We start from the raw sequence: 26,980 nt of genomic DNA on the forward strand, positions 1-26,980 counted from the left end.
CTGGAGTTTATTTTGTGATCAAAGTGGAACCACTACACTTCACTTTTCCCTCACCTCCACCTCTGAGGGAGCAGCGAATACACAGGTAGACCCCCAAAAGCTTTGACTAGCTGTCGCCTACTTCCCCGCGGCCCTCTTCATTTCTTGGTCTCCCGCCGCCACTTCTGGATCTCGGAGGACCCCGTGGCGGCCGCCGCCTCCGCAAGGCTGGGCACTACTTTCCGTCTGCGGTGGTTCCGCCGACCCTCCCGCGGCGGCTCCTGCCCCGCCCGCGCCGGCGGAAGGAGACGCGCTGCGCGTCGCCGCTGCCCGGGGAGGGAGACGGAGCAGTACTGGCCGCGGCGCGGTGGCGGCGGCTGGGCTGCCTCTGGGTCTTCGACGGCCGTGTTGGGTTTTCTCTCAGTTTTCTTGTGTGGCGCTGCAGCCCAACGCTGCGAATCTGGGATTCCAGAGGCGTGTTTGGGGGAGGGACCGAGGTCGCTGTGTCCGAGGCAGAGCGGCCAGTGCGCCCCGAGTCTGCGCTCGTTCGGGGCCGCTGCCGTGCCCCGGTCCGCTCTCCTCAGCATGAGCGGCCGGTAGGAGCGAGGTTTCACCGGTTCCCTCGCACTGGAGGAGGCAGCGGTCGCTTCGGGAGCGGTCGCTTCGGCAGCGACGGGTATGGCAGTGGAGACGCGGCCGGAGCTGGTGGGGAAGCGGTTCCTGTGTGTGGCGGTCAGCGACGAGGCGCGTCCGGAGCTCTGGGAGAGCGGATACGGCTGGCGAAGCTGGCGAGCGGGGGTCATCCGAGCCGTGTCACACAGGGACAGCCGCAATCCGGACCTGGCGGTAAGAGAGCGAGCGCCCCCCTTCCCCTCTGCCGCGTCCGCACCCGGCTCTCGCAGACGTACCTTGCGGGCTTCCCTCTGGCACCTCGTTCAGCCCAGCCAACTGGCGGTCACGCCCCTCTGCCGAGCCCTTGGCTTGTTTGTCCGCATCCCTTGCTTGGGTCCCTGCCTCTCTGCGAGCGGCTTCCCCTGCGGAGGCGGTGTCGGAGCGGGACTCCCGGGATAGCCGCGGAGGCCGCCCTGCCCCCAATCCTGGAGGGGTCGACCGCAGCTCCCCGCTGTGGCGCCTGGGCGGCCGCGGAGACCTCCCCCAAAGGCGGAGCTGCGAGTCCGGCGCCGTGTGGGCAGGTGGGGGTAGGGGGCGGACCACTCATAGCGATAGGTGGCCAGCTTGCCTGGCATCTCTTCTTGGAAAAGTGTTGATAGTGCTGTAGCTCGAGACTTAAAACTTACGCTGTAAGTTTGCTGAAGGGGAGGAAGGAAAGGACAGAGACCTTCACACACAGTCCGGGGATTCCTTTTGTGTTTTAGAGGCAGAGGCCGTGGTGGTGGCGGTGCCCGGGTTCATCCTCACCTAAATAGATGCTTGACTTTCTAACTGGAAAGGTTTATAAAAGTGAAAAATTTTGGTGTGGAGAGTAATCTCTTTCTTTCTGTCCCCAGTGTACTTTTTTTGTTAGAAAGATGCAGTGCTTTGGAGTCAAGCTGTTTCTGGGTTTTATATGATTTTAAATAAGACGAAAAATGTCAATTAAAATGTTAAATGCCATGCAGAATTGTCTTTTTTTTTTTTTTTGCTTTCTTACATGTGACACTGCCAGTGTTTTCTTTGAGTAGTGTAGGTATGTGCGTGATTTTGAGCTGTAATATGCTCTGTTGTGTTCTAAGTGCATTCTCACTGAGGGGCAGCTTGAAGGTAAGGGGCGTAGTAGAGACAAGACATAGACTAGACTTCCCAAGGTTGATTTATGAGTACGTTATCTATGAAATTTATTTGTAATGCCCTGAGCCACTTACTTTTTCACTGAAAATTTCAAATGTAGGAATATTTTTTTTCCCCTTGTATGCATGCAAGCTTACAATTCCAAATTCACTGTAATATCTGTACAGGTATCTACCTAATGTTTTTTACCTGCCTATTTTAATAGTTTCTGAGTGTGTTTTTGTAAACTCGGGTTTTCATCACTGTAGTCAGTGATATAGTTAATGCGGCATGTATTAATGTTGACTCGACATTGCAAAATAGGTATGTTTTGCTAATAGGTGTTTCTAACAGGAAATAGAGGTAGTTTTGAAGGTTTTAGCTGGTTATTTTCGTACAAAAATGTATAGTCTTCCTTAAGAAGTATTGCTGATGTTAGTGGTTCTAGAAATTGGGAGTTCCATCAGTAACTACTTTTATTTTGTTTGTGTAAAAGGCTGAGGTGAGAGGATTGCTAGAGCCCAGGACTTGGAGTCCAGCCTGGGCAACATAGGTGAGACCCTCCCCTATCTCTAAAAAAGGAAAAAAAAAATGTGTATATAAATGACTTGTTTTCTTAGTTGAGAATTTAAGTGATGTAAAGAGGAAGTTTACATATGTTAGTAAATGGTAAGGTATTAAGCTGGATATTAAAAAATAAATTATCTGTGGATGGTAGAGATTGACTGGAAAGAATGGGAAAGAGTTTCTTCAGGTGATGGAAATGTTTCGTATCCTGATTGTTGGTTACAGAGGTATATATATTTACACAGGTAAATACATATATAAATATATATGTATTTGTCAAAACTTATTGAATTGATACTATCTTTACATTTCACCGTATCTAATTTTACCAAAAAAAGAAAAATGTATGTTGAACCATAACTATGTGAACCCTTGATGAGTTTTTTTATCTAAGTCTTTATTTGAAAATTTGAATATTACTAATTTAGTTTTTTAGCCTAGAATCTACCATTTTAGATTTATTTCCAGATTTTCTTACATTCATATTTCTTAAATGAAACTTGGAACAGTTTAGCATTAACATAATGTAATATTCCTGTTAGACTGTGATTACTGCAGAGTAGATTTTAAGTTACATGAAATTAGGCTGGGCACAGTGGCTCATGCCTGTAAACCCAACATTTTAGGAGACTGAGATGGGAAGATACTTGAGCGCAGGAGTTTGAGACCAGCCTGGGCAACATGGCGAAACCCTGTTCCTACAAAAAATACAGAAATTAGCCGGGCATAGTGGTGCAACGCCTGTGGTTCCAGCTACTGGGGTGGCTGAGGTGGGAGGATCACCTCAGCTCAGCGAGGTTGAGGTTGAGACTGCAGTGAGCCAAGATTATGCCACTGCACTCCAGCCTGGGCAACAGAGTGAGATCCTGTCTGTAAGTAAACAAATAAATATATAAAATGAAATTATATGGAAAATGTTGAATAGGCTAGTTTGTGATTTTTGTTTTAAAGCTACAAATATGTTTAATTAAAAACCTGTAAGTATATTAGAAGTTCTGGCTGAATACACCTGTGGCACATGATTCGGAAGGATAGTGATAAGAACTTGAAAGTAGTTGAGGGAATGCTGTGTCTCAAAGACAATCAGTTATTCTTATTTTGGGTCTTATGTATGAAGAATTGCCACGTGCATTGAATTTCTATAATTGTTTTAACTAATTAACGTAATCTTGGTGGTTTAAATGTTATACCACATTACATTAACATTTTGTAGTTCTGGAGATGAAACTATGATGAAAAGACCTGGATCTTGCTGGGCTAAAATCAGAGTGTGGCAAGACTATTTATTCTAGGAGAGATCCATTTTCTTTCCTTTTCTAGTTTTTAGAAGCTATCCACATTCCTTGGCTCGTGGCCCCCTTCCTCCATCTTATTTTTTTTTTTTTTTTTTTTTGAGACGGAGTCTCACTCTGTCGCCCGGGCTGGAGTGCAGTGGCCGGATCTCAGCTCACTGCAAGCTCCGCCTCCCGGGTTCACGCCATTCTCCTGCCTCAGCCTCCCGAGTAGCTGGGCTAGATTTTTGTATTTTTTAGTAGAGACGGGGTTTCACCGTATTAGCCAGGATGGTCTCGATCTCCTGACCTCGTGATCCGCCCGTCTCGGCCTCCCAAAGTGCTGGGATTACAGGCTTGAGCCACCGCGCCCGGCCCCTTCCTCCATCTTAAAAGCCAACCCAGTTGTAGCTCTCTGACCATTTTTCCCTAGTCATCTCCTTCTGACTCTCTCCTGCTTACCCCTTACACTTCTAAGTGCCCTGTCGATTACTTTGGGCCAGTTGACATAATCCAGGATAATCTTGCCGCCTGTTAACCATAATTCCATATAAATTTTAATTCTCCTTTCCCATGTAATGTAACAGTTACAGGATCCCGGGATTAGGAGGACATGGATATCTTTGGGATTAAATTATTTTTTTACCACACCGTGGTAGCAAACATATTTCTTGTACAGTATGAACATACATAATTTGATAAAAAGAAAGTAAGATTAAAATTTCATTTTTTCAGTCAGGGGTTATAGTGATATTACTTTCTAATCTTTCAAGTAATAAGTTTAATTAGTAGAGTTTTCATTAGGTTGTGTTGGATAATTTCAAATAGTTTGTCAACTTTAAAAAAAAATGGCTTGAGAACCTTTTGGGTTATCTGTATTGAAATTATCTTTGCTAACAAAATATCTAAGCCCTTTTTATGCATGAGGACCAAGTTGTTGAAGAAGTTGAAATATATACAGCACGTTGTGAACTTTTTTCATTTTGAGCTTCTTTTTTAGCCCCATTACTTAGTTTTGTCTTGGGATACATTTTTGACATTACTGCTGTTCTACTTTTTGAGGAATTTTTCTAGAAAATTGATGGTGTAATGTAAAGAAAACTGGTAGTTGAGAAGTACTGTTGCATAATATTTATCCTTGAATAATATTGTAATATTAATTAAAGAGCAGACATCAATTTACTCTCCTCTTGTTTAACTTAGCTTCCGTTTATGATCTCAGTGATTTATTTATTTGCTTATCTATCCATCCATTCATCCACCCATCTGTCTACCTTTCTTTGATGCTTAGGTTGATTGTATTTCTGTTTTCAAGCCAGTTCTGCCTAAAGTGTAAGTATTTAACAAAATATGTCTGGTTTTTTCAATCGAGAAAAGGACAAAAAAAAAAAAAATACTGTGTTTTAAAGGCCAAACCCATAAATTTGCTTGTATTTAGGGGATAAGTTGGGAATGAAGAGTTTAAACTGTTCTGAGATGTGTATCAGCTGATAAGTTATTTTGCAAAACGTCTGTCTTAAATATGAATAATATTCATGTTTAGGAAATTTAAAGTGATTTATGACTTTGCATATAAAGAAAACCCCTTTTTGTGTTTGGGTCTACACATTTCTGCTTAGTTTTCTCATTTAAGTTTCTTATTGAGTTGGTAGCATTACATTTCCTTGTATGTTTCTTTATGTCAGTCTGACATTTATGTTGTCTTGCATCATTATTAAAAATGCTAATTTCTGGTCTGTTTTCAAAATGTTGAATATATGAATGAATGAAAGTGATTTTTACTTCATTGGTCAATATGACCTTGATAGGTTTACTATAGCAAAATTGGTTTTGCTGGTAGTTAGAAAGACTTCTATGACTGATGTATGTATGCCAACTATTTTTCACACTCTTGAATTTGTTACTGCTATTGGTGACAAAGATTTGAATATAGGAAAAGGACTAAATTGCTCCAATGGTAGGACATAAACTTGTGCAGTTGTTACCACTAGCTAGTTTTAAAAGAAGGTGATGATCACCCAATAAATGTTAATTGTGTTTCTGTGTAAAATTAAAGGGACTATTGTTTTATATGATCTTTTGACCCATCATTTATATGTTCTAGCATATATTTTAAATAGGGAATTCCAATAATTTCCAATAATTTTAAATAGAGAATTCCAATAAGTTCCAATAATTTTAAGTAGGGAATGTTTTCATTCATTAGAATAATTGAACTATAGAAATTTTACCATGCAAAACCTTATCGTCTTCGTATAGGGATATTATTGCATGTGAAAGTAAAAATGTTAACTAGATACTTCAATGTAATTGAAAGCATACAGGCTATTTTCCTGTATTTATAAATTTTATGTATTATTTTTAGACAATTTCAAGTTGTGTACAAGGAATGTCTCTAAGTGTAAAATTCATTTTCTATCTTTAAGTCTAAAATTCATTTTCTGTCATCTTCACATATTTAGTACAGTACCTAGCATTTACTTAGGTGTTCGTAAATGCTTATTGAATAATAAAGGAATATCGTAAGTTATTTGAATATTTTAATTCATACTAACCATCTCAAGTTTCTATTACTATTTACTTTTTTTGAGACAGGGTCTTGCTCTGTTACCCAGGCTGGAGTGCAGTGGTGTGATCATTGCTCACTGCCACCTGGTACTCTTCAACTCAGGCAATCCTCCCACTTCAGCCTCCTGAATAGCAGGAACTACAGGCATGTGTTACTACACCCAACTGATTTTTTAATTTTTTCTTTTGTGGAGATGAGGTCTCACTTTGTTGCCAGGCTGGTCTTGGACTCCTGGCCTCAAGTGAGCCTTCCAGCTTGGCCTCTCATAATGCTGGGATTACAGGTGTGAGGCACCTACACCTGACCTTACTATTTACTGTTAATTGTAAATTTTTTGTTTCTCTTATGGCACTGTGTACATTCCCCTCCCCAGTATCCATTCTGTCTTTTATCCAATTGTGTGGTTTGACTACAGGATGGGCCATGATTTTTCTAAGCTGAATTACAGAATAGAACTCCATTGATTGGTACAGGCCATAAATGGATTCAATCGGAGTGATTCCAAGGATAGCATTGTGTGGGTATGAGTCTGGAACTGCTTCAACTGGTTTTCTACTTTACGGTAAACCAATTTGAAGGCAAAGCTGACAGAGAGAGGTTAATAGCATTGACACGGTAGCAGGAGAAAATGTGACTGACCAAAGTTTTTCTGAATCCTACATACTGCTGTTGGATTTTTCTCTTATGAGAGTTTTCGTTTTGGGAGAATAAATTTACTTAAGGTTTAAGTGTGTTTTGGTTCCTTTTTCTTTCCCTTGGAAGCAAAAGTATGTTAACTGATACACATGGTAATATTTCACTCCACTCTTTTTGAATAATGAAAGCAACATTTTCTTGAAACTTTTAAATATGTTATTTGATGTTCAGATGTTAGAGTCTTGTCATACTGATTTTTTTTAAATAACTGATGATTTTCAGAAAGGGTGGTATGTTCTGCTTTTATGTGTCCAGGTGTATCCCAAAGCTTTGTAAATATTAATTTGTTTTAATGTGTATGAAGTATAAATATCTAACTTACTAAATATTTACAAATAAGAAATAGCATTGAGTTTTTATATTAGGAAATGAGCCATAATCCCTCACAGTTAAATAGAAATTTTAGGAGAGCTACATCAGTGTTTCAGAAATTAGCAAGAGAGGGCAAGCTTGGCTTTTTAGATCGTATATATCATAAAACCCTAGTTTATAGTCTGTCAGTGTTGGTCAGATAAATAGCTATAAGTCTACTATTCTTTATCTGCAATTCTGAAATTCAAATAGCTGTAGCAACTACATCTTTTTAATAATTCGTTTGGAAGCAAAACCTGACTAAACTCATTTTTTTAGTAGAGCTTAGTAGGAATTGAGTATTTTTTATAGGAGAAATATTAATGTGCATAACTTTTAGGGTTCTGTTCTAAATCCTTCAGAAGTGTTATGTATTGCCTAGGAATTGTACTGTATTACCGTAGTTAACTAGCATAATGTAAGGACTTGTACTATCTTACCATAATCAACTACCATCATGTATGCTATAGGCCAAGCGTGGTGGGTCACATCTGTAATCTCAGCATTCAGGAGGCCAAGGCAGGCAGATCATTTGAGCTTAGGAGTTCAAGACCAGCCTGAGCAACATGGTGAAATCCTGTCTACTAAAAATACAAAAAGTAGCCAGGCGTGGTGGTGTGTGCCTGTGGTCCCAGCTCCTTTGGGTACTGAAGTGGGAGGATGGCTTGAGCCTGAGTGGTCAAGGCTGCATTGAGCCATGATCATGCCACTGCACTCTAGCCTGGGTGACAAAGTGATACTCTGCCTCAAAAAAATAAAATAAAATAAGCTACATTTAACTTTATAAAAATCCAATAAATTTTTAATACTAAAATGTGTTGGAAGAGTTTGGATGAGGAATTGTTATTTGAATACTAATATGATTTTTGGTGATGTAGATTTAATGACAACAAATACTGCTAATTTTGTTTGTTAGGAGATTTAATAGTGATCATATGTCTGCCTAATTTCAGATAAATAGTTTTTCTAGTGTGGATTTTAGCAGACTTTTTTTTTTTTCCCCCATAAAAAAGACAGGGTCTCACTCTGTTGCCCAGATGGGAGTACAGTGGCATAATTACAGGTCATGGCAGCCTTGACCTTCTGGGCTCAAGAGATCCTCCCACCTCAGCCCCACAAGTAGCGGGGACTACAGGCATGAGCCACCATGCCTGGCTAATTTTTTTTTTACTTTTTGTAGAGATGGAGTCTGACTGTGTTGCCCAGGCCGTTCTTAAACGTCTGGGCTCAAGCAGTCCTCCTGCTTTAGACTCCCAAAGTGTTGGGATTAGAGGTGTGAGCCATGGCGTCCAGCTTCACACTTTTATTAGATATAAAATTCTTAATCTGACAAAGAAATTTTTAAGGATTATGTACTTTTAGTTTTACAACTGGTGTTTACTAAATTGTTAATGTTGAAACATTGTCTGAAATTATCGAATTGGATAAAATTCTTTTGTGTAGAATTTATATTTTATATTCTAGCTAGTTTATGAAATTATTCTCTTAAACCCATTGATGAAAATGTTGATGTATCTTATATTGTAGAACTGTTGATTTAATTATAGAATACATGGGCTAAGTAGAAAAACAACAGCTCACAATCTGTTTACTGTTTTGTCTGGCAAAACAAAACTATGCATGGTGCTGACTTATGAAAAACTCGAGAGTTTTTGAAATCACACAATTAGTAAGTGTCAGGGCAGGAATTTGAATGCAGATTTCTGATTTCAAATCTGTTATCTCTGTACTCTGCCATATTGCTTCTCCCAATGGTTTGTGATTCACAGACTCTCAAAGTAAAAGAAATTTTTTTTTTTCTTTTTTTCTTTTTTTATTATACTTTAAGTTCTAGGGTACATGTGCATAACGTGCAGGTTTGTTACATATGTATACTTGTGCCATGTTGGTGTGCTGCACCCATCAACTCGTCAGCACCCATCAATTCATCATTTATATCAGGTATAACTCCCCAATGCAATCCCTCCCCCCTCCCCCCAATTTTCTTTACTTGTAATGTTATATATTCTTTCTGAGCCCTTTCTCTTTCTTCATTTCTGTAGCCCTATGGTTTAATCCTCTTGGGCTTTTATTTCTCCTTCCTTCCCATCTGGAGTTCTCTTATGTTCTTAATTTGGTATTTCAAATTAAGTCCTTTGCCTACTGTTTGTTGTTGTTGTTTTAATCTTGTTACTTCCTTTGGAGATTTTACTTGTACTATGTTGCATAATTACTCACAAATCTGCAATTAAAGATTGGCCTTTCTTCAGTTTGATCTGCCATCTCTACTGTTGGGAAGCTTTACATTAATGTCCCATATTTGGGTTTGAAATAATGTGTTTAAAGTATAATTTATTATCTTCATGTGAAACCAGCTGCCATTTTGAGATTTAATTTGAAGTCTCACCTGGGCTTCACAACACCTTCATCTTAAATGTTTTTCCACCTTGAATGTCTGCATTTACTCAGTTCTGCAGATTTCTTCCTTTAAATTGGAACCCGATTTCCTGTCTCCATTCTTTTGAATTTGTGCTACCACTTGCTCAAAACCTTCATTGGTTGATTTATTTGGGTTGTATTTATTAATACTTACTGTATTAAAAACTAAGGTGAAGTTTTTAAAACACAAGAGCAGTTTTTCATAAGTCAGCACTATGCAGACATAGTTTTGTTTTGCCAGACAAAACACAAGTAGCCTGCTGCTCTGTACACTGATGAAAGAATGAATGGAGGCCGGGTGCGGTGGCTCAAGCCTGTAATCCCAGCACTTTGGGAGGCCGAGACGGGCGGATCACGAGGTCAGGAGATTGAGACTATCCTGGCTAAGATGGTGAAACCCCGTCTCTACTAAAAAATACAAAAAACTAGCCGGGCGAGGTGGCGGGCGCCTGTAGTCCCAGCTACACGGGAGGCTGAGGCAGGAGAATGGCGTGAACCCGGGAGGCGGAGCTTGCAGTGAGCTGAGATCCGGTCACTGCACTCCAGCCCGGGCGACAGACCGAGACTCCGTCTCAAAAAAAAAAAAAAAATGAATGAACGGAAAAGGCAAATAATGTCTTAGTAGTATTTTGAGAAGTTTTTATCTTACTAATCCCTTGAATGGATTTTGTTGCCCTGGAAACATTTGGTGAAGGTTATCTGTTCATCTGATTCTCTTTAGTAGAATTATTTACATTAGTATCACTAAATAGTTAAATTTTAAGTTGAATTTGGCTTCTTCATCACTTCAGGTTTCTTCCAGTATTTTCTATGTGGCTATATTGCTTATGAAAATTATGTATTTTGAATGTAGAAGGTTGCATGTAACATGCCAGAAAATGTTAACATGGCAGTAGAAATAATCAGCATTCCTAGAATAGATTTCAGATTTTTTCAAAGCTAGGTCTGTGTGACTAATTCATTTCTTGTGAAAGACTGACACTTAGGAGCTGAAACATCTGATCCATCTGTTAAAGTTAGGAGTTTAAGATTCAAAAATCTTTAGGCTCAGAGGAATATCAAGGAAGCAGTATGCTAATGTTTCGTTAAAATTATGTGTTGTTATTTAATATAAAATGGCTTTATGTATATTTAACATGGAAGTTATTTCCTCCCTATATTGTGATTCCATAGATGGAATCTTCATGCAATATAGGACTAGGAAAAATATTTGTATAAGAATTTAAAGTTGATGAACTGTTCCAGTGTGTTGAATAACATCATACTATTTTTGGTCTATGTTCTTTTGCTTTTTTAAAATCACATTGATAAAGCCATGTAGAGCCTATCTTAGAGCGTTTCCAGTATTCCCTAAAACATTTTATTGCCATAATTTTCAGAATCTCTGATCATGTTTTAATACCAAAGTGAATCATTTTAAGGGAAACCATTTTACTTTACATTGTTCATCTGAATTAAGAGAGTAAGTTGTGAATATGAATGAATATAGACTGTATATATCTCACCTTTCCATATGGTTTTGAAATATACAAACATACACATAGTTATATAATAGAAATAATTATTAAGACTCCTTGAAGTATTCAATATAACAAGGAAAAAAGCAAATATGCTTACAGTTAATATAATATTGCATTAAATTTGCCTCTGAATTTCTCAGTCTTGAGCAAAATAAGAATTGTGATGAATTAAAATACCATTTATTTTCAGAGTGTTTTTTACTAGTTTCTACTACCTTTTTGAATTGCTTTCTTTGGTGTCTTGGAAAACTAAGTGACCAAAGGGTATAGGAGACAAGAAACCTGAGAGTACTGAATTCTCATTTTTATCCCTTTCAATTAGAACATCATTGATTTTATCAATTTTATTTAATAATGATTTCATAGGCTAGAAAATTAGGTTACACATTTCTTTTTTCAGAGAGAGGAAAATAAGCCATTTTTAAAGAGAGAAACTGTTCTTGAAAAAAAAATCTGAATCTGGTAGCTTAATACAAGGGAAATAGCAAATGAAGAGCTCTTTCTTGGTAAATAAGAATCCAGTGTGTCATTATAAAGTATCACTTCATGAGGATATTCCTGCAAGAGATTAAAATAATGTTGAGATATGTAATTGTTTAGTGATCAGTGGAACCTAAAGGAGAAGAAACTAATAATAAAAATGACTAAAGTTCACGATTGTCAACCTTTTATTTCTTTCTTTCTTTTTTTTTTTTTTTGAGACGGAGTCTCGCTCTGTCGCCCAGGCTGGAGTGCAGTGGCCGGATCTCAGCTCACTGCAAGCTCCGCCTCCCGGGTTCACGCCATTCTCCTGCCTCAGCCTCCCGAGTAGCTGGGACTACAGGCGCCCGCCAACACGCCCGGCTAATTTTTTGTATTTTAGTAGAGACGGGGTTTCACCATGTTAGCCAGGATGGTCTCGATCTCCTGACCTTGTGATCCGCCCGTCTCGGCCTCCCAAAGTGCTGGGATTACAGGCTTGAGCCACTGCGCCTGGCCCTTTTATTTCTTGTATTCGTTGCAGTGTCCCTATGGATAGGGTTAAGCTTTAGCATGCAGAACTGTGGAGGAAACATGTTTGAATGGGTTTTTTTTAGACCTCATACCCAGATACTGTGATCTTAGACATGGAGTATAGGACAAGAATCTGTACTAAAATTTATTAACTTTTTTTTTTTTTTGGGGAGATGGGGTCTTGCTCTGTTGCCCAGGCTGGAATGCAGTGGCACCATCTCGACTCACTGCAAGCTCTGCCTCCTGGGTTCATGCCATTCTTCTGCCTCAGCCTCCCAAGTAGCTGGGACTACAGACACCTGCCACCACACGCGGCTAATTTTTTGTATTTTTAGTAGAGCGGGGAAGCCAGGATGTTCTCAATCTCCTGACCTCGTGATCCGCCGGCCTCGGCCTCCCAAAGTGCTGGGATTACAGGCGTGAGCCACCATGCCTGGCCTTAACTTTTTGGTTGGGTACCACAGCAACATAAGAAAGTATATTTAGAATAATCTCACTCCCACCCCTGCCCCGATCAGCCTAGTTTACTCACATCTCTTTTAAATAACCATTTTTGTTAATTTCTTATGTTTTCTTCCAGAGCTTTTTGTTAAAAATAAAGATGTGAACAGATGCACATAGTCTTATTCCTCCCAGGTATATATAGTCAAGCTGAGCATCACCTAAAGGAAAATAACCACATGTTATAGGTGTTGTAATTTAATACAACAGGAACTACACAATTCAACTTATGAAGTATTTTTGCCAAAAAGAACTGAACCTGAATATAATCAAGCTTCTAGATTCTGACAACAGTTTACAGGACATATGGAGGTAGAGGAACATGTTAAACTACACCATGAGGATACAGTCAGCCATATTCATTATGTGGGGAATTACAGAGCTGTGCTTTTCAGTATGGTAGCCACTACTCATGTGTGGCACTTTAATAAAATGAAAAATCAGGCTAGGCGCTGTAGCTCATGCCTGTAATCTCAGCACTTTGAGAGGCTAAGGTGGGTGTATCACTTGAGGTCAGGTGTTCAAGACCAGCCTGGGCAACATGGTAAAACCCTGTCTCTCCTAAAAATGCAAAAATTAACTGGGTGTGGTGGTGCAGGCCTGTCATCCCAGCTAGTAGGAGGGGCTGAGGCATGAGACCTGAGAATTGCTTAAACCAGGAAGTGGAGGTTGCAGTGAGCTGAGATTGCATCACTACACTCCAGCTTGGGCAACAGAGTGAGATTCCATTTCAAAAAACAACAAAAAAAATTAACTGGGCTTGTTGGTGCGAGCCTGTAATCCCAGATACTCTGGAGGCTGAGGCATGAGAATCTTGAGCCAGGAAGGTGTAGGTTGCAGTGAGCTGAGATCATGTCACTGCACTCCAACCTGGGTAATAGAGGGAGACTGAGTCTCAGAAAGAAAAAAAAATCAGGTTATTCTTTTAGAACTCTGATCACATTTTATATGCTCAGTTGACACATATGGTTAATGTCCACAGTCTCAGACAGTACAAATACAGAAAATTTCCATCATTGCAAAAAGTGTAAATACAGCTATTCAGTTGGATACAGCTTTTCTATAGTAACCATTAACATTAAAAATTAAGATGTGTAATTTTCTGACTAGTAGAAGAGAAAAAAACTGGAATGATACAAATAGAATTGGAGGCTGGGCACAGTGGCTCAAGCCTTTAATCCCTAGCACTTTGGGAGGCTGAGACGAGCGGATCCCCTGAGGTCTGGGGTTCGCCACCAGCCTGGCCAACATGGTGAAACCCAGTGTCTACTAAAAATACAGAAATTAGCTGGGTTTGGTGGCGCATGCATGCCTGTAGTCCCGCTACTCGGGAGGCTGAGGCAGAATTGCTTGAACGCAGGAAGCAGAGGTTGCAGTGAGCCAGGGTAGCGCCACTGCCCTCCAGCCTGGGCGACAGAGTGAGACTGTCTCAAAAAAAATTAAAAAAAAAATAAATTAATTAAAAACAAAATTATTCCTTTTTGACATGCAGGTTTTTTCCTAGTCTTTTGCCATTTTTAACTACTTACAGTACATTACTCTGTATGGCTTTGCTTGACAGACACAAAGGATCAGTAAAAATTTTTCCTTTGGCATCAGGCCATTGTTTCAGCTTAAGAAATTCTTTCTAATTTGAAATTATATTTTAAAATGTTCACTTTTCATCCAGTAATATAAAATGTCTTTTGCTATATTTTAGAAATATTTGTGGACTATCTATTATATTCCATTTATCTTTCTGTTTCTTGTACCACAAGATAATAGAGTGTTTTAATGATTGCAGTTTTATAGAATCTTAATAGGTAAGGCAAATCTGTTCATTACTCTTCATTTTCAAGAACGGACATTCTTTAAAAATTTTCCTATTGTGGTAAAATATGCGTAGAAAACTGACCATTTTAACCATTTTTGTTTTGGTTTGTTTGAGGCAGGGTCTCACTCTGTCACCCAGGCTGGAGTGCAGTGGCACCATCTTGGCTCACTGGAACCTCTGCCTCCCGGGTTCAAGCGATTCTCATGCCTCAGCCTCCTGAGTAGCTGCGGTTACAGGCACCCGCCACCACACGCGGCCAGGTTTTGCACTTTTAGTAGAGATGAGGTTTTGCTGTGTTGGCCAGGCTAGTCTCAAACTCCTGACCTCAAGTGATCCGCCTGCCTCAGCCTCCCAAAGTGCTGGGATTACAGGTGTGAGCCACCATGCCTAGTTCATTTTAACCATTTTTAAGTGTACAGTTTAGTAACATTAAGTATATTCACATTATTGTGAAATTATCAGTACTGTCCATTGTCAGAAGTTTATCATCCCAAACAGAAACTCTCTATCTTATGTCTCTGTGAATTTGCCTGTCGTTCTTAAAAGTGGAATCATACATTATTTGTACTTTTGTGTCTGGCTTATTTTAACTTAGCATAATGTCAGGGTTTATCTGTGTTGTAGCAAGTATCATGACTTCATTTCTTTTTATGGCTGAGTAATATTCCATTGAATGTATATACCACATTTTGTTTATCCATTTATCTGATGGTGGATACTCGGGTTGCTTCTACCTTTTGGCTATTGTGAATAATGCTGCTATGAACATCAGTGTACACATATCCATTTAAGTCCCTGCTTTTTACTTCCTTGGGGTATGTACCCAGAATTTTTGCTGGATCATATGGTAACTTTATGTTTTGTGAGGAACCACTGTACAGTTTTCCACACTGGCTGCACCATCATATGTTCTCAGCAGCAGTGAACATGGATTCTAGTTTCTCTACATCCTAGTCAACACTTACTATTTCCTGGGTGTTGTTTGAAAATAACCATCCTAATGGGTGTGAAATGGTTTTTCATTATGGTAATTTTCCTAATAATTAGTGATTTTTGAACATCTCTTCATGTGCATATTCACAATTTGTATATCTCCTTAAGTTGTTTACCCAGTTTTGATTCAGCATGTTTTGTTTTGTTTTGCTTTGCTTTGTTCTAGGAGTTCTTTACATCTTCTGGATATTAGTACCTTATCAGATAAATGATTAGAGATATATTCTCTATTCTGTGGGTTGCCTTTTCACGTTCATGATAATGTCTTTTGATGCATAGAAAAGTTTCAAATTTTGATGTAGTTCAATGTATCCATCTTTTATTTTCTTTTGTTGTTGGTGCTTTTGGTGTCATTTCCCAGAAATTGCTGCCAAATCTAATGTTATTGAAGCTTTCCTGTCTTCGTTTGCTTCTAAGTCTTCTATAGTTTTAAGCTCTTCGTTTAGTTCTTTGATCCATTTTTAATTGACTTTTGTATATGGTGTAAGATAAAGGTTCAATTTTTATTTTCTTACATCTGTTAATCTCGTTTTCTCAGCACCATTTGTTGAAAAGTCTGTTCTCTTTCCATTGAATAGTTTTGGCGTCTTTTCCAAAAATTATTTGGCCATATATACAGGGGTTTATCTGGTCTCTCTCTTCATCTATACAGTTTTCTCTCAGTATCTGTGGGGATTGACTAGGGCTTCCAGTGCTATGTTGAATAGAAGTGGCAACAGCAGGTATCCTTGTCTTGCTCTTGATGTTAGAGAAAAAGCTTTTAGTGTTTCACAATTGAGTATGATGTTAGCTGTGGGATGTTCATAGCTGGCCTTCATTGCGCTGTGGTTTCCTTCTTTTCCTAGTTTGTAGAGTGGTTTATGAAAAAATGAATTTTGTCACATGCTTTATCTACAGCAATTGAGATGATCATAAGATTTTTCCCCCTTCATTCTGTGAATGTATTGTATTTATTGACTTTTGTGTGTTGAACCATCCTTGCATTCCAGCAATAAATCTCAGTTATGGTATATAATTTTTTAAAAAAATTTCTCTTTAAGAGACAGGATCTCACTATTTTTCCCAGGCAGTAGTCCTATGGCTATTCACAGGCAGAGTCATGGTAATAATGCTGCTATGGTAATAATGCTGCTGTGAACATCAGTGTATGAATATCCTTTTATACACCCCTGGCCTCAAATGATCCTCCTGCCACAGACTTCCATTTAGCAGGGACTACAGATTGGTACCTCTGCACCTGGCTTTAATTGCATTTAACTAAAAAAAATTATTTTGTGATGCCTTTCATCATTTGTTTGCCTTTCTCACAAATACCCTGGTCTAATTTTGCTTTTCTTTTCCTCCCTTTTTTTTTTTTTTTTGTTTTTTGAGACAGGGTCTCACTCTGTCTCCCATACTGGAGTGCAGTGGCACAATCACAGCTCATTGTAGCCCGGACCTCGCAGGTCCAAGCAAGCCTCCTATTTCAGCCTCCCAAGTTGTTGGGTCCACAGGTGTGTGCCACCATGCCTGCCTGATTTTTAAAAATTTTTTTGAAGATGGAGTGTCCCTATGTTGCCAGGCTGGTCTCAAACTGGCCTCAAGTGATCTTCCTACCTTGGCCTCCCAAAATGTTGGGATTCCAGGCAAGAGCCACTGCACCTGGCCTAACTTTGCTTGGAATTGTGTACAGTTTTGTAGACTAATTTAGGAAGTGTGAATATCTTTTCATTACTGAGTCTGCACTTCAAATAACATGTAATATCCATCCAGCTATTCATGTTTGATTTTTTAAATGTTCTGCAGTGGATATGATTTTCTTCATATAGGTCCTGTGTTTATTAGGCTTATTCTTAGACACTGTATATTTTGACACTTAGATGTATATTGATATATGCCTGAATCGTATATCAGTATAAGAAGTAATACATATCTTTTACTCATTTGTTTCTTCAGACACAACTTTTGGAATAAAAATAATGTGATCTTTCTTTTCCCTGTATATATTTTTAGCTCATGTAATAGCTTGGTACCTTTTTTCATTCATAGGCTTAATAAAGTTACAGTAGACCTTAATATATATGAAAAGTGTTGTAAAGAAAAAGTGAAATAATGTTACTAGCTTCTTAAATCTTGCCTAAAATTTTAATAAACTGTTCAAGATGTTATTTCCTTATGTCTTTTGTTTTATCATTATAATCAGTGAAAATATAATATTTATTTTTACAGAATTTCACTTTTAGATTAAAGGTATACCAGTTTATCTTCAAGTGAAACTATAGCAAAAAATTTCTCATTCAGATGAAAAAAACATTTTAGTGATGATTATTTACTATACAAAGCAAGTATGTATTAGAATCCTTTACATTTTAATTTTTTTTTTTTTTTGAGACAGAGTCTTGCTCTGTCATCCAGGCTGGAGTGCAGTGGTGCAATCTTGGCTCACTGCAGCCTCCGCCTCCTGGGTTCAAGTGATTCTTCCGTCTCAGCCTCCTGAGTAGCTGGGATTACACGCACATGCCACCACACCTGGCTAATTTTTGTATTTTTAGTAGAGAAGGGGTTTCGCCATGTTGGCCAGGCTGGTCTCGAACTCCTGACTTCAGGTGATTCTCCCACCTCTGCCTCCAAAGTGCTGGGATTACAGGTGTGAGCCACCGCACCCGACCTCTGGAAGTATCATAAATACTACTTTTTCAAAATGGTGTATCTATTCAGTACAATCACAGTGTGTTTAGCATGATACATATGTAGACCTTCTTTAGAGTTCTTTTGATTCTCTGCAATAGACTTCAAATAATTTTTCACCTCTGTCAAGTTTTAGAGAACTGCTTTATTTCTGTTTCTCTGGAACTCTAGCAAGGGTTAAATTTGGAGAACAGCAAACCGACTTTCTCTTATGTATTTCCTTCAAGTTCTAATGTTTTTAAACATTGGTAGGGTTGAGGAAGTAACAGATCAGAATGTATCCACTTCAAACAACAAATGGTTATACTCTCTGAATTCTTGGCTCTTGGCTGAGGTACTTGGGATATTTTAAAATGTATTGAGGCTGGGTGTGGTGGCTCACACCTGTAATTCCAACATTTTGAGAGGCCGAGGCGGGTGATCACTTTGAGGTCAGGAGTTTGAGACCAGCCTGGCCAACATGTTGAAACCTCACCTCTACTAAAAATACAAAAATTAGCTGGGCATGGTGGCGTGAACTTGAAATCCCAGCTACTTGAGAGGCTGAGGCAGGAGAATCCCATGAACCCCGAAGGTGGAATTTGCAGTGAGGGGAGATTGTATCGCTACACTCCAGCCTGGGTGACAGGGCAAGACTCCGTCTAAAATAAAATAAAATAAAATACAATAAAATAGTATTGGGAAAATGTTTAGTTTTACTCAATTCAGTAATGCACAAAGGATGAAAAGAGGATAGGTACTTTAGGTATTTATTGTCTATTGTGTCTATTTTTACATAGGACAGAAAAGCAGTAACCTAGGTTTTCACAGTACTTTATTAGACTTTGTTTCAAGGAAATTTTTTCTTTCTCTCTCTTGTTTTTTGGAGACAGTCTCGCTCTGTCGCCCAGGCTGGAGTGCAGTGGCGCGGTTTTGGCTCACTGCAACCTTCGCCTCCTAGGTTCAAGCGATTCTCCTGCCTCAGCCTCCCAAGTAGCTGGGATTACAGGTGTGCACCACCATACCCAGCTGATTTTTGTGTTTTTAGTAGAGATGGGGTTCACCTTCTACCTTCCCCCATAGTTGACATACTGCAGTTAGATGGACAATATGCTTATACTGTCCATTCTTTTTAGTTGTGATATTGATGCCACAGAACCGTAGAAAATAAGATTTGATCACTTCAGGTTATAAACTGTTACCTTTATTATTTCTGTCCTTCTAAATAATTTGGAATATTATGATTCGTGTTAGGGTACCCAGCAGATGTGAAGGAAAATATATAAGCTTAGTGAAATTTGACTGCTTTCTTAATTGTTCTTTGGGATATGAAAGAGCTCTAGAATATGTTGAAGTTTATTACAGACAAAAATAAAAATGAAGGGGAATCTAAATGCATTAGCATTTTATACCTTTTGATATTATAGTTTTTTTCTTCCTCTGTTCCAAAGTTTTCCAGATACTGTAGCGTGTGTTTTACTCTGGTGATAAAGAGGAGGTGTCTGACAAGCTTTGTAGAAATAATGTGGGAACATGGAGAAGAACTGAATTGAGGTCAGGGAAGCTATAAACCTTGGAGTGCTTTTGTGATGTGCTATGCTCTGTGGGAGGCTGTGTATGAGTTCAAGCTTGAGAAACTTGCTTGATAAAAATATGACTATTAACACTTACTGTTCCTTCCTCTTGTTAAAGAGTCTCTTGAGAAGATGAATTTTTATTTAAATGTGTTTTTTTTTTTTTGGTTATAAAATGCTTACAGATATTTTGTCCTTAGAGTTACACCTATCCCTCACAAATAACCTGAAACATAAATATAATAACAAGTATATAGCAAAGGTAAGAAATTCCTGGTTATAAAATGCTTACAGATGTTTTATCCTTAGAGTTATACCTATCCCTCACAAATAACCTGAAACATAAATATAGTAACAAGTATGTCACAAAGATAGAAAATTCCTCCTGGTGATTCCAGAGAAATTTTCATCTCTAGTTTGTAAGGAAAATAGTCTCTATCTTTGGCTCTTTTGGCCTGTAAAGTGCTTGGTATTATACAGATTGTCCCCAGTTTCTTGACTCCTATTATGACTTGAACCTGCTCTAGAAAGGCTTTTGCCCCCCATTACTCCAAGGAAACTGCAGTGACCAAGGTTGCAGATTGCCTCCTCTTTTTAAAATCAAGCATCGTTTCCCAGTCTTCATTTTACTGGGCCTATCAGCAGCATTTCATATGGTTAATCACCTTCTTTTCCTTCAAGTACTTTGTTTATTTTGCATCCTAGGACATTATGCTTATTTGGTTTTTCTTGTAGCTGTCTTTCTTGCCTCTCCTTGGAAGGTTTTCCTCATATCTACAATCCTTTAAGGGCCAATTTCTTGGATGTCTTTTCTATCTACGCTCTTGTTCTTGGTCACATCTATTCCTATAACCTTTAATATCATCTGTATGCTGGAGACTTCTATATCTGTGTCCTCGTTTGGCTCTCTACCCTAAATCTCAGACTCTTATTGAAACAGCCTATTCATTGTCTCTATTTGGATGTCTAATAGGCATCTCAGACTTAATATGTCCACAGCTGAGCTCCTGATACTAACCTGCTATGCTTTGAGTCTTCATCATCCAGTAAATAGCAACTCCATCTTTCTAGTTTAGGTCCCTTGCAGTTGTCCTGGACTCCTTTCTCTCACATCCCATATCCAAACTGTCAGGAAAGTCTTATTGGTTCTATCTATAAAATACATTCAGATCCTAGGCGGGTGGCTCACGCCTGTAATCTCAGCACTCTGGGAGGCCAAGGCGAGTAGATTGCTTGAGTCTAGGAGTTCAAGACCAACCTGGGCAACATGGCGAAACCCTATCTCTACTAAAAATACAAAAAATTAGCTGGGCGTGGTGGCATGCGCCTGTAGACCCAGCTACTTGGGAGGCTGAGGTGGGAGAATCACCTGACCCTGGGAGGTTGAGGCTGCAGTGAACCCATATCACACCACTGCACTCCAGCCTAGGTAACCAGAGTGAGACTCTGTCTTAAAAAAAGAAAAAAAAAAAAAATTCAGATCCCAACACATGTCATTTTTCTGTTACCATTATACTAGTTCAGACTTCCATTATCTTTTGCCTAGATTTTCCTCTTAAGAGTCTCTTGAGTCTGTTTCTAGTAGCCACTTAACTAGTTACTTGTAACTAGATATCTAACTGCCTCCTAACTGGTTCTTACCCATAAAAGTCTATAGTGCCTATAGCAGGCAGTCAGATTATGTGACTTTCATGGTCAAATGCCTCCAAAGGCTTCTAAACTGATTAAGAATAAAAGATGAACGCCTGATAATGGCCCGGTAGACTCTACATGATATCCTGCTTTTCACTCATTCCACATTGACATTGTCTTCTATTACCCTCTTACTTGGCCCTTTTGCTGTTTGTTGAACTTGCCAGGTCTGATCTCCCCTTATGGCCTTTGCACTTGTTTCTCTGTCTAGAATTTTTTTCCCCAAAGATATCCACATGACTCCATCACTTCTTTCAGGTAAGTATGTTAAATGTTAACATGTTTGCTTGTTTTGGTCTTCTTTGAAGACTACCTTATCTAAAATTGACCTCTTCCCTCCTCCATCAACATTTTCTATCATCTATCACCAAATATCACTTTATTTGCTTTGTCTCATTTCTTTTTTAAAATAAAAATCTTTTAAAGACTGGTTCTTGTTCTGTCACCCAGGTTGGAGTACAATGGCATGATCATAGCTTACTGCAATCTTGAATTCCTGGGCTCAGGTGATCCTCCCAAGTAGCTGGGACTACAGATATGTACCCCCACACCCAGCCAATTTAAAAAAATTTTTGTTTGTACAGACTGGGTGTCACTATGCTGCCCAGGCTGGTCTCGAACTCCTGGACTCAAGTGATCCTTTCACCTCAGCTTCCCAAGGTGGTGGGATTGCAGGTGGGAGCCACTGCATCTGGCTTTTTTTTTTCTTATTTCTATCATACTAAACATTGTACTTCTTTTTCTGCATTAGAATTAAGTTGCTCCATTAAGTGGACTTTTGTCAGCTTTGATAAACTGTATTCCCAGCATTGAGAACATTGCTTAGTAGATAGTAGGTATTCACAAAAAAATTAGCCAGGCGTGGTGGTGGGCTCCTTTAATCCCAGCTTCTCAGGAGGCTGAGGCAGGAGAATCACTTGAACTCTGGAGGCAGAGGTTGCCTCCAGAGTTGAGATCACACTGTTGCACTCCAGCCTGGGCAGTAAGAGTGAAACCCTGTCTAAAAAAAAAAAAAAAAAAGATAGTAGATGTTCAGTAATTGTTTGTTTAATTAAGTAGAAATGTCTGCCAGGTACGGTGGTTCATGCTTGTAATCCCATCACTTTGGGAAGCCAAGGTGGGTGGATCACTTGAGGTCAGGAGTTCAAGACCAGCCTGGCCAACATGGTCAAACCCGGTCTCTACTAAAAATATAAAAATTAGATGGGTGTGGTGGTGCGCACCTGTAATCCTAGTTACTTGGGAGTCTGAGGCAGGAGAATCACTTGAACCTGGGAGCCAGAGGTTACAGTGAGTTGAGATTGTGCCACTGCACTCCAGCCTAGGTGACAGAGTGAGACTCCATCTCAAAATAAATAAATAAATAAATAAATAAATAAATAAAAATGTCCTAGACTTTTTTGAAATTTATCTTTAATTCTTTGAGATGCATTACTTTTGTTTTGAAAAAATCCTAGTAAAGCCAATAAAATAAAGCTCTGTAATATGCATATATGAAATCAGAAAACTCCCCACTTACTGTTAATGAATTGACTCTCAGTAATTGTTTTGAATGAGTAAGTATCAAGTATTGATTATGTATGTGGTCAGTGTTGTAGGCTAACATAGCATTTGAGAAGTAAACCCATTCTCAAGAAATTTCTACTTTTAATGGAGAGAGGTGATGAATGCATTCAACAGTTGATTCATACCACTATGTACAGTTGTGGTATATTTAGGAACATGTTTGTTATTTGTTTCCAGTTCCTGGCACAGAACTTCTGATACCCTTGAAATTTCTCAAGTGATAGGGGTGATAGGAGTGTCATTTGTTCTCTGAGGCAACCCTTGGTGGGCTTCTAGATAACTTCAAGATATGAACTGGTCACCAGAAAGACCAGATCTTGATTAGAAGCTTGGAACACTCATCTCCATGCCCTCACCTCTGGGGAGGGGAGAGTGACTGGAGATAGAGTAAATTACCAGTGGCATATGTAACCAAACCTCCGTAAAAGGTTTGCATGTGTAACCAGACCTCTATAAAAACCTGTCAAAAGGCTGGGAGCAGTGGCTCATGCCTGTAATCCCAGCACTTTGAGGGGCCAAGATGAGTGGGTGCCTTTGAGCTCAGGAGTTTGAGACCAGCCTGGGCAACATGGCAAAACCCTGTTTCTACAACCAATACAAAAATTAGCAGGGTGTGGTGGCTCACACCTGTAGTCCCAACTACTTGGGAGGCTAAGGCTGGAGAATTGCTTGACCCAGGAAGAGGAAGTGGAGGTTACAGTGAGCCAAGATGGTGCCACTGCACTCCAGTGTGGGTGACAGAGTGAAACTCTGTGTCAAAAGAAGGAAAAAGCAAAACAAAAAATATCCCCAAAACCCTGTAAATGATGGGATTTGAAGAGCTGAGAAGGCGACACCCTGAGAGAGGGTATGGAAGCTGGAAGCTCCTTGTAAGCTCCTTTACTTCCTACCTCACCCCATGCATTTCTTCTACTTCGTAGTTCTTGGGTTGTATCCTTTATAATAATCAAGTAAGAAAATGCTTTCCTCAGTTCTGTGAGTGATTGCACCAAATTACCAAACCTGAAGAGGGGGCCTGGGAGCTCCCAGTTATTGCTGGTCAATTGATCAATCAGAAGATTGGGGAACCCCATGCTTGTGACTGGTGTATGAAGTAATGGCAGTCTTGTGAAGCTTAAATCTGTGTAGTCTGATGCTAACTCTGGGTCATAAGTGTCAGAATTGAATTCTAGGGCGCCTAGTTGTTATCAGAGAATCGGAGAAATGGTATTGGAAAAGACATCGTGTATTTGGTGTTAGGAGGAAAAAAAACTCCTGAATAATTAAGGATTGGATTGTGTAGTAATAAGTGCTATAGATATTAAGAGAAGGAACATTACAAAAATGTGGCATTGTTACACTTTCTGTGACAGGAAGGCTTAGTGGAAAAGCTGGATTATATAAAGGATGGGTAAGAGTTGTGTTTGATGAAGAGACTACCTTCCAGAGAAGAGAATAATGTGAATATTTGCTTGGAGGCAAGAAATGTATGGCATGGAAATAGAAACACTTGTCACATTTTTATGCCATGTTTAAAACTTTCTCTTCATTTTCTGGTTGGTTACATTTTGAATTATAATGCATCTATTTTATGCACATTAAATACATAACATTCTGCTGCATTGCTAGAAGTTACAGATGATATAATGACCTAAGTCTCTTTTTAGAAGTTTTTAAGTTTAATCGCTCTTTGGAGTCAAATCCAAAACAATAAATATGAATATACATACCTTCTTCATATATATTCAACATTGTCTTAATATATTTTGTGTGTGTGTGTAATATACTTTAAACCACATTGTAAGTTCTCTGATATCCTAGGTTTTTTTTTTTATTTTTTATTTTTTTGAGACAGAGTCTCGCTATGTTGCCCAGGCTGGAGTGCAGTGGCCAGATCTCAGCTCGCTGCAAGCTCTGCCTCCCGGGTTCACGCCATTCTCCTGCCTCAGCCTCCTGAGTAGCTGAGACTACAGGTGCCTGCCACCTCACTCGGCTAGTTTTTTGTATTTTTTAGTAGAGACGGGGTTTCACCGTGTTAGCCATTTGGTCTCAATCTCCTGACCTCGTGATCCACCCGTCTCGGCCTCCCAAGTGCCTAGGTTTATCAAGAGTAACTGATATCAAATTGATATATACCCAGGTTTAAAAATTGTTGGCATTTTTTCTCCCTGGCAATCTAGGACATCCTTCTTCTGGGCTTGTTCACTATACTCTTTACCCTGTAATGGCAAAACTCAAATCTTAATTAGATCAATCCTCCTGAATCTTTGGACAGTATTTTTGGTTGCTTGTCTATACATCATTTTACCAGGTCTAATTTTCTTGTTGAAGATCTCACCAGTTACCTCAACCAGTCATCAGTATGTACATTTAACACCTTAGATGTGTAGTCCACATAACAGTGCTTAACAAGTAACAGGTGCTATATAAATATTCTTGAATATTTAGATGTCTGGTGGATGTTACTTGGGTCTTCCATGCTTCAAAAACACCTAACGCTGTTAACATTGAGAAGAGGACTGAAAGGAGCAGAATACAAAGGTATTTATTAAGGTGATTATAATAGCTGTGGAATAACTGAGGCCAGAGAACTGAAAGTGATTGAATAATGAGAATAAAATAACTGAGGCCAGAGAACTGAAAGTGATTGAATAATGAGAATAAAAACAAAGGAAGAGAGTTGAGTGTGGCAGTACAAAGGGATCAAAGTCAGGGTTTTTTCCACTCCTACCATGTATTGGAGTTAACCCTTAAAGTCAGCAGCTGGTTATGATGTGATTTTGTTGAAAATTAGGTGATGCTTGGAAAAGGAAAACTGAGAAGAGGGCGTTAAGCTGAGGAATTCGAAATGAGATAATTATGAGAAGGACTTAGGATCTAATGCGGGAGGAAGGGAGGAATGGTTGGTATTAGTTCCCATTAATATAGTACTTCCTGTGTGCTATGTATTGTCTTAATCTATGTATTAACTTACTTCGTCCCCATGGAAACTTTGTAAGTTCCTTACTACTATTATTTTCATTTTATAGATATGGAAACTGAGGAATAAAGGGGCTAGAAGAATTTCTCCAGCTCATGCATATTATAACTGATAACTAGCATTTGAAACCAGATCCTATGATTCCAGAGTCCACTTTCTTTTGTGTTTTACTGGGTCCCGGTAATAGAATCCAAGGACACCTTTAGGAGTTACAGAATTAAGTGACTGTCAAGATTCAGTCTAAACCATGTAAAAAAGAGGGAGTCTTCTAAATCAATGGATTAAAGAGAGTTTTTAGTTCTTTTGTATATACAAGATTGTTTTACACACAACCTTTTTCTGTTTGTCCCTTTTTCTTCCAGTCCCTTTGCCTTTACACCTACTCTGTGCCTGGTTAATTCCTACTGTTCTTTCAAGGCACAATTCTTCTAGGAAATTTTCCCCGACCTCAAGCACTTTTCCTCCTACTTTTTTGTGTTAGTGACTTCATTGTAGGTTGTCTTCATAACTATTGCTTGTATGATTTAACCTCTCTGAACCATGGCTTTTTTTTATCTGTAAGATAGGTATTATTTTACCTAAAAGGGTTGTTATATGAATTCAGTGAAATTGTATGAAGCAGTTACCACAGTCCCCTTTTATGTTTCTTTTACTAAACCTGATTGTGCACTCTTAGTGTTAGGGAGACTTCAGTAGACACACAGAAATAAAGGTCAGTAACATCAAGGCTCAGTCTTCAAGGAAGATATTTTTGAATTAAAATAATCCAGCAACAATCTGGTGGTTCTCTTCTTTCTAAGAGTCAGTTGTCTCCTAGGGTTCTAAGAGGTAGATCATAGAAACTTTTTGTAAAGGCTGCCATTATTTGGTGGATGCTCAGAGAATGTGTTTGAATTTTGTTGATTAGAAACTTCTGAAGGAAAAGCAATGTAATTAGAATCGTTTGAGGTGTTATAAAGGTGATGTGAATGCTTGGATGTTTATTGAAATTGCAAAATTTTATTACTGGTTTGAGTAATACTTCCTTAATCAGCTCTTGCTTGCGTTCTCTCTCTCTCTCTCTCTATATATATATATGTGTGTATATATATATATATATATATAT

General features: G+C 39.0%; 1 protein-coding gene across 1 annotated transcript in view; it reads left to right on the forward strand.

Annotated features, from left to right (window-relative positions):
* Positions 1 to 304: 304 nt before the first annotated feature.
* Positions 305 to 26,980, forward strand: part of JMJD1C (jumonji domain containing 1C) — a 325,504-nt gene continuing 298,828 nt past the window's right edge. Inside the window, exon 1 of the mRNA XM_011944096.1 lies at positions 305 to 825. Within this exon, the coding sequence (XP_011799486.1) occupies positions 658 to 825 (168 nt within the window). The 5' untranslated portion in view covers positions 305 to 657. The remainder of the gene's footprint in view (positions 826 to 26,980) is intronic.

The sequence above is a fragment of the Colobus angolensis genome, unplaced genomic scaffold (assembly GCF_000951035.1).
Source record: "Colobus angolensis palliatus isolate OR3802 unplaced genomic scaffold, Cang.pa_1.0 Scaffold226, whole genome shotgun sequence".
NCBI lineage: Eukaryota > Metazoa > Chordata > Mammalia > Primates > Cercopithecidae > Colobus > Colobus angolensis.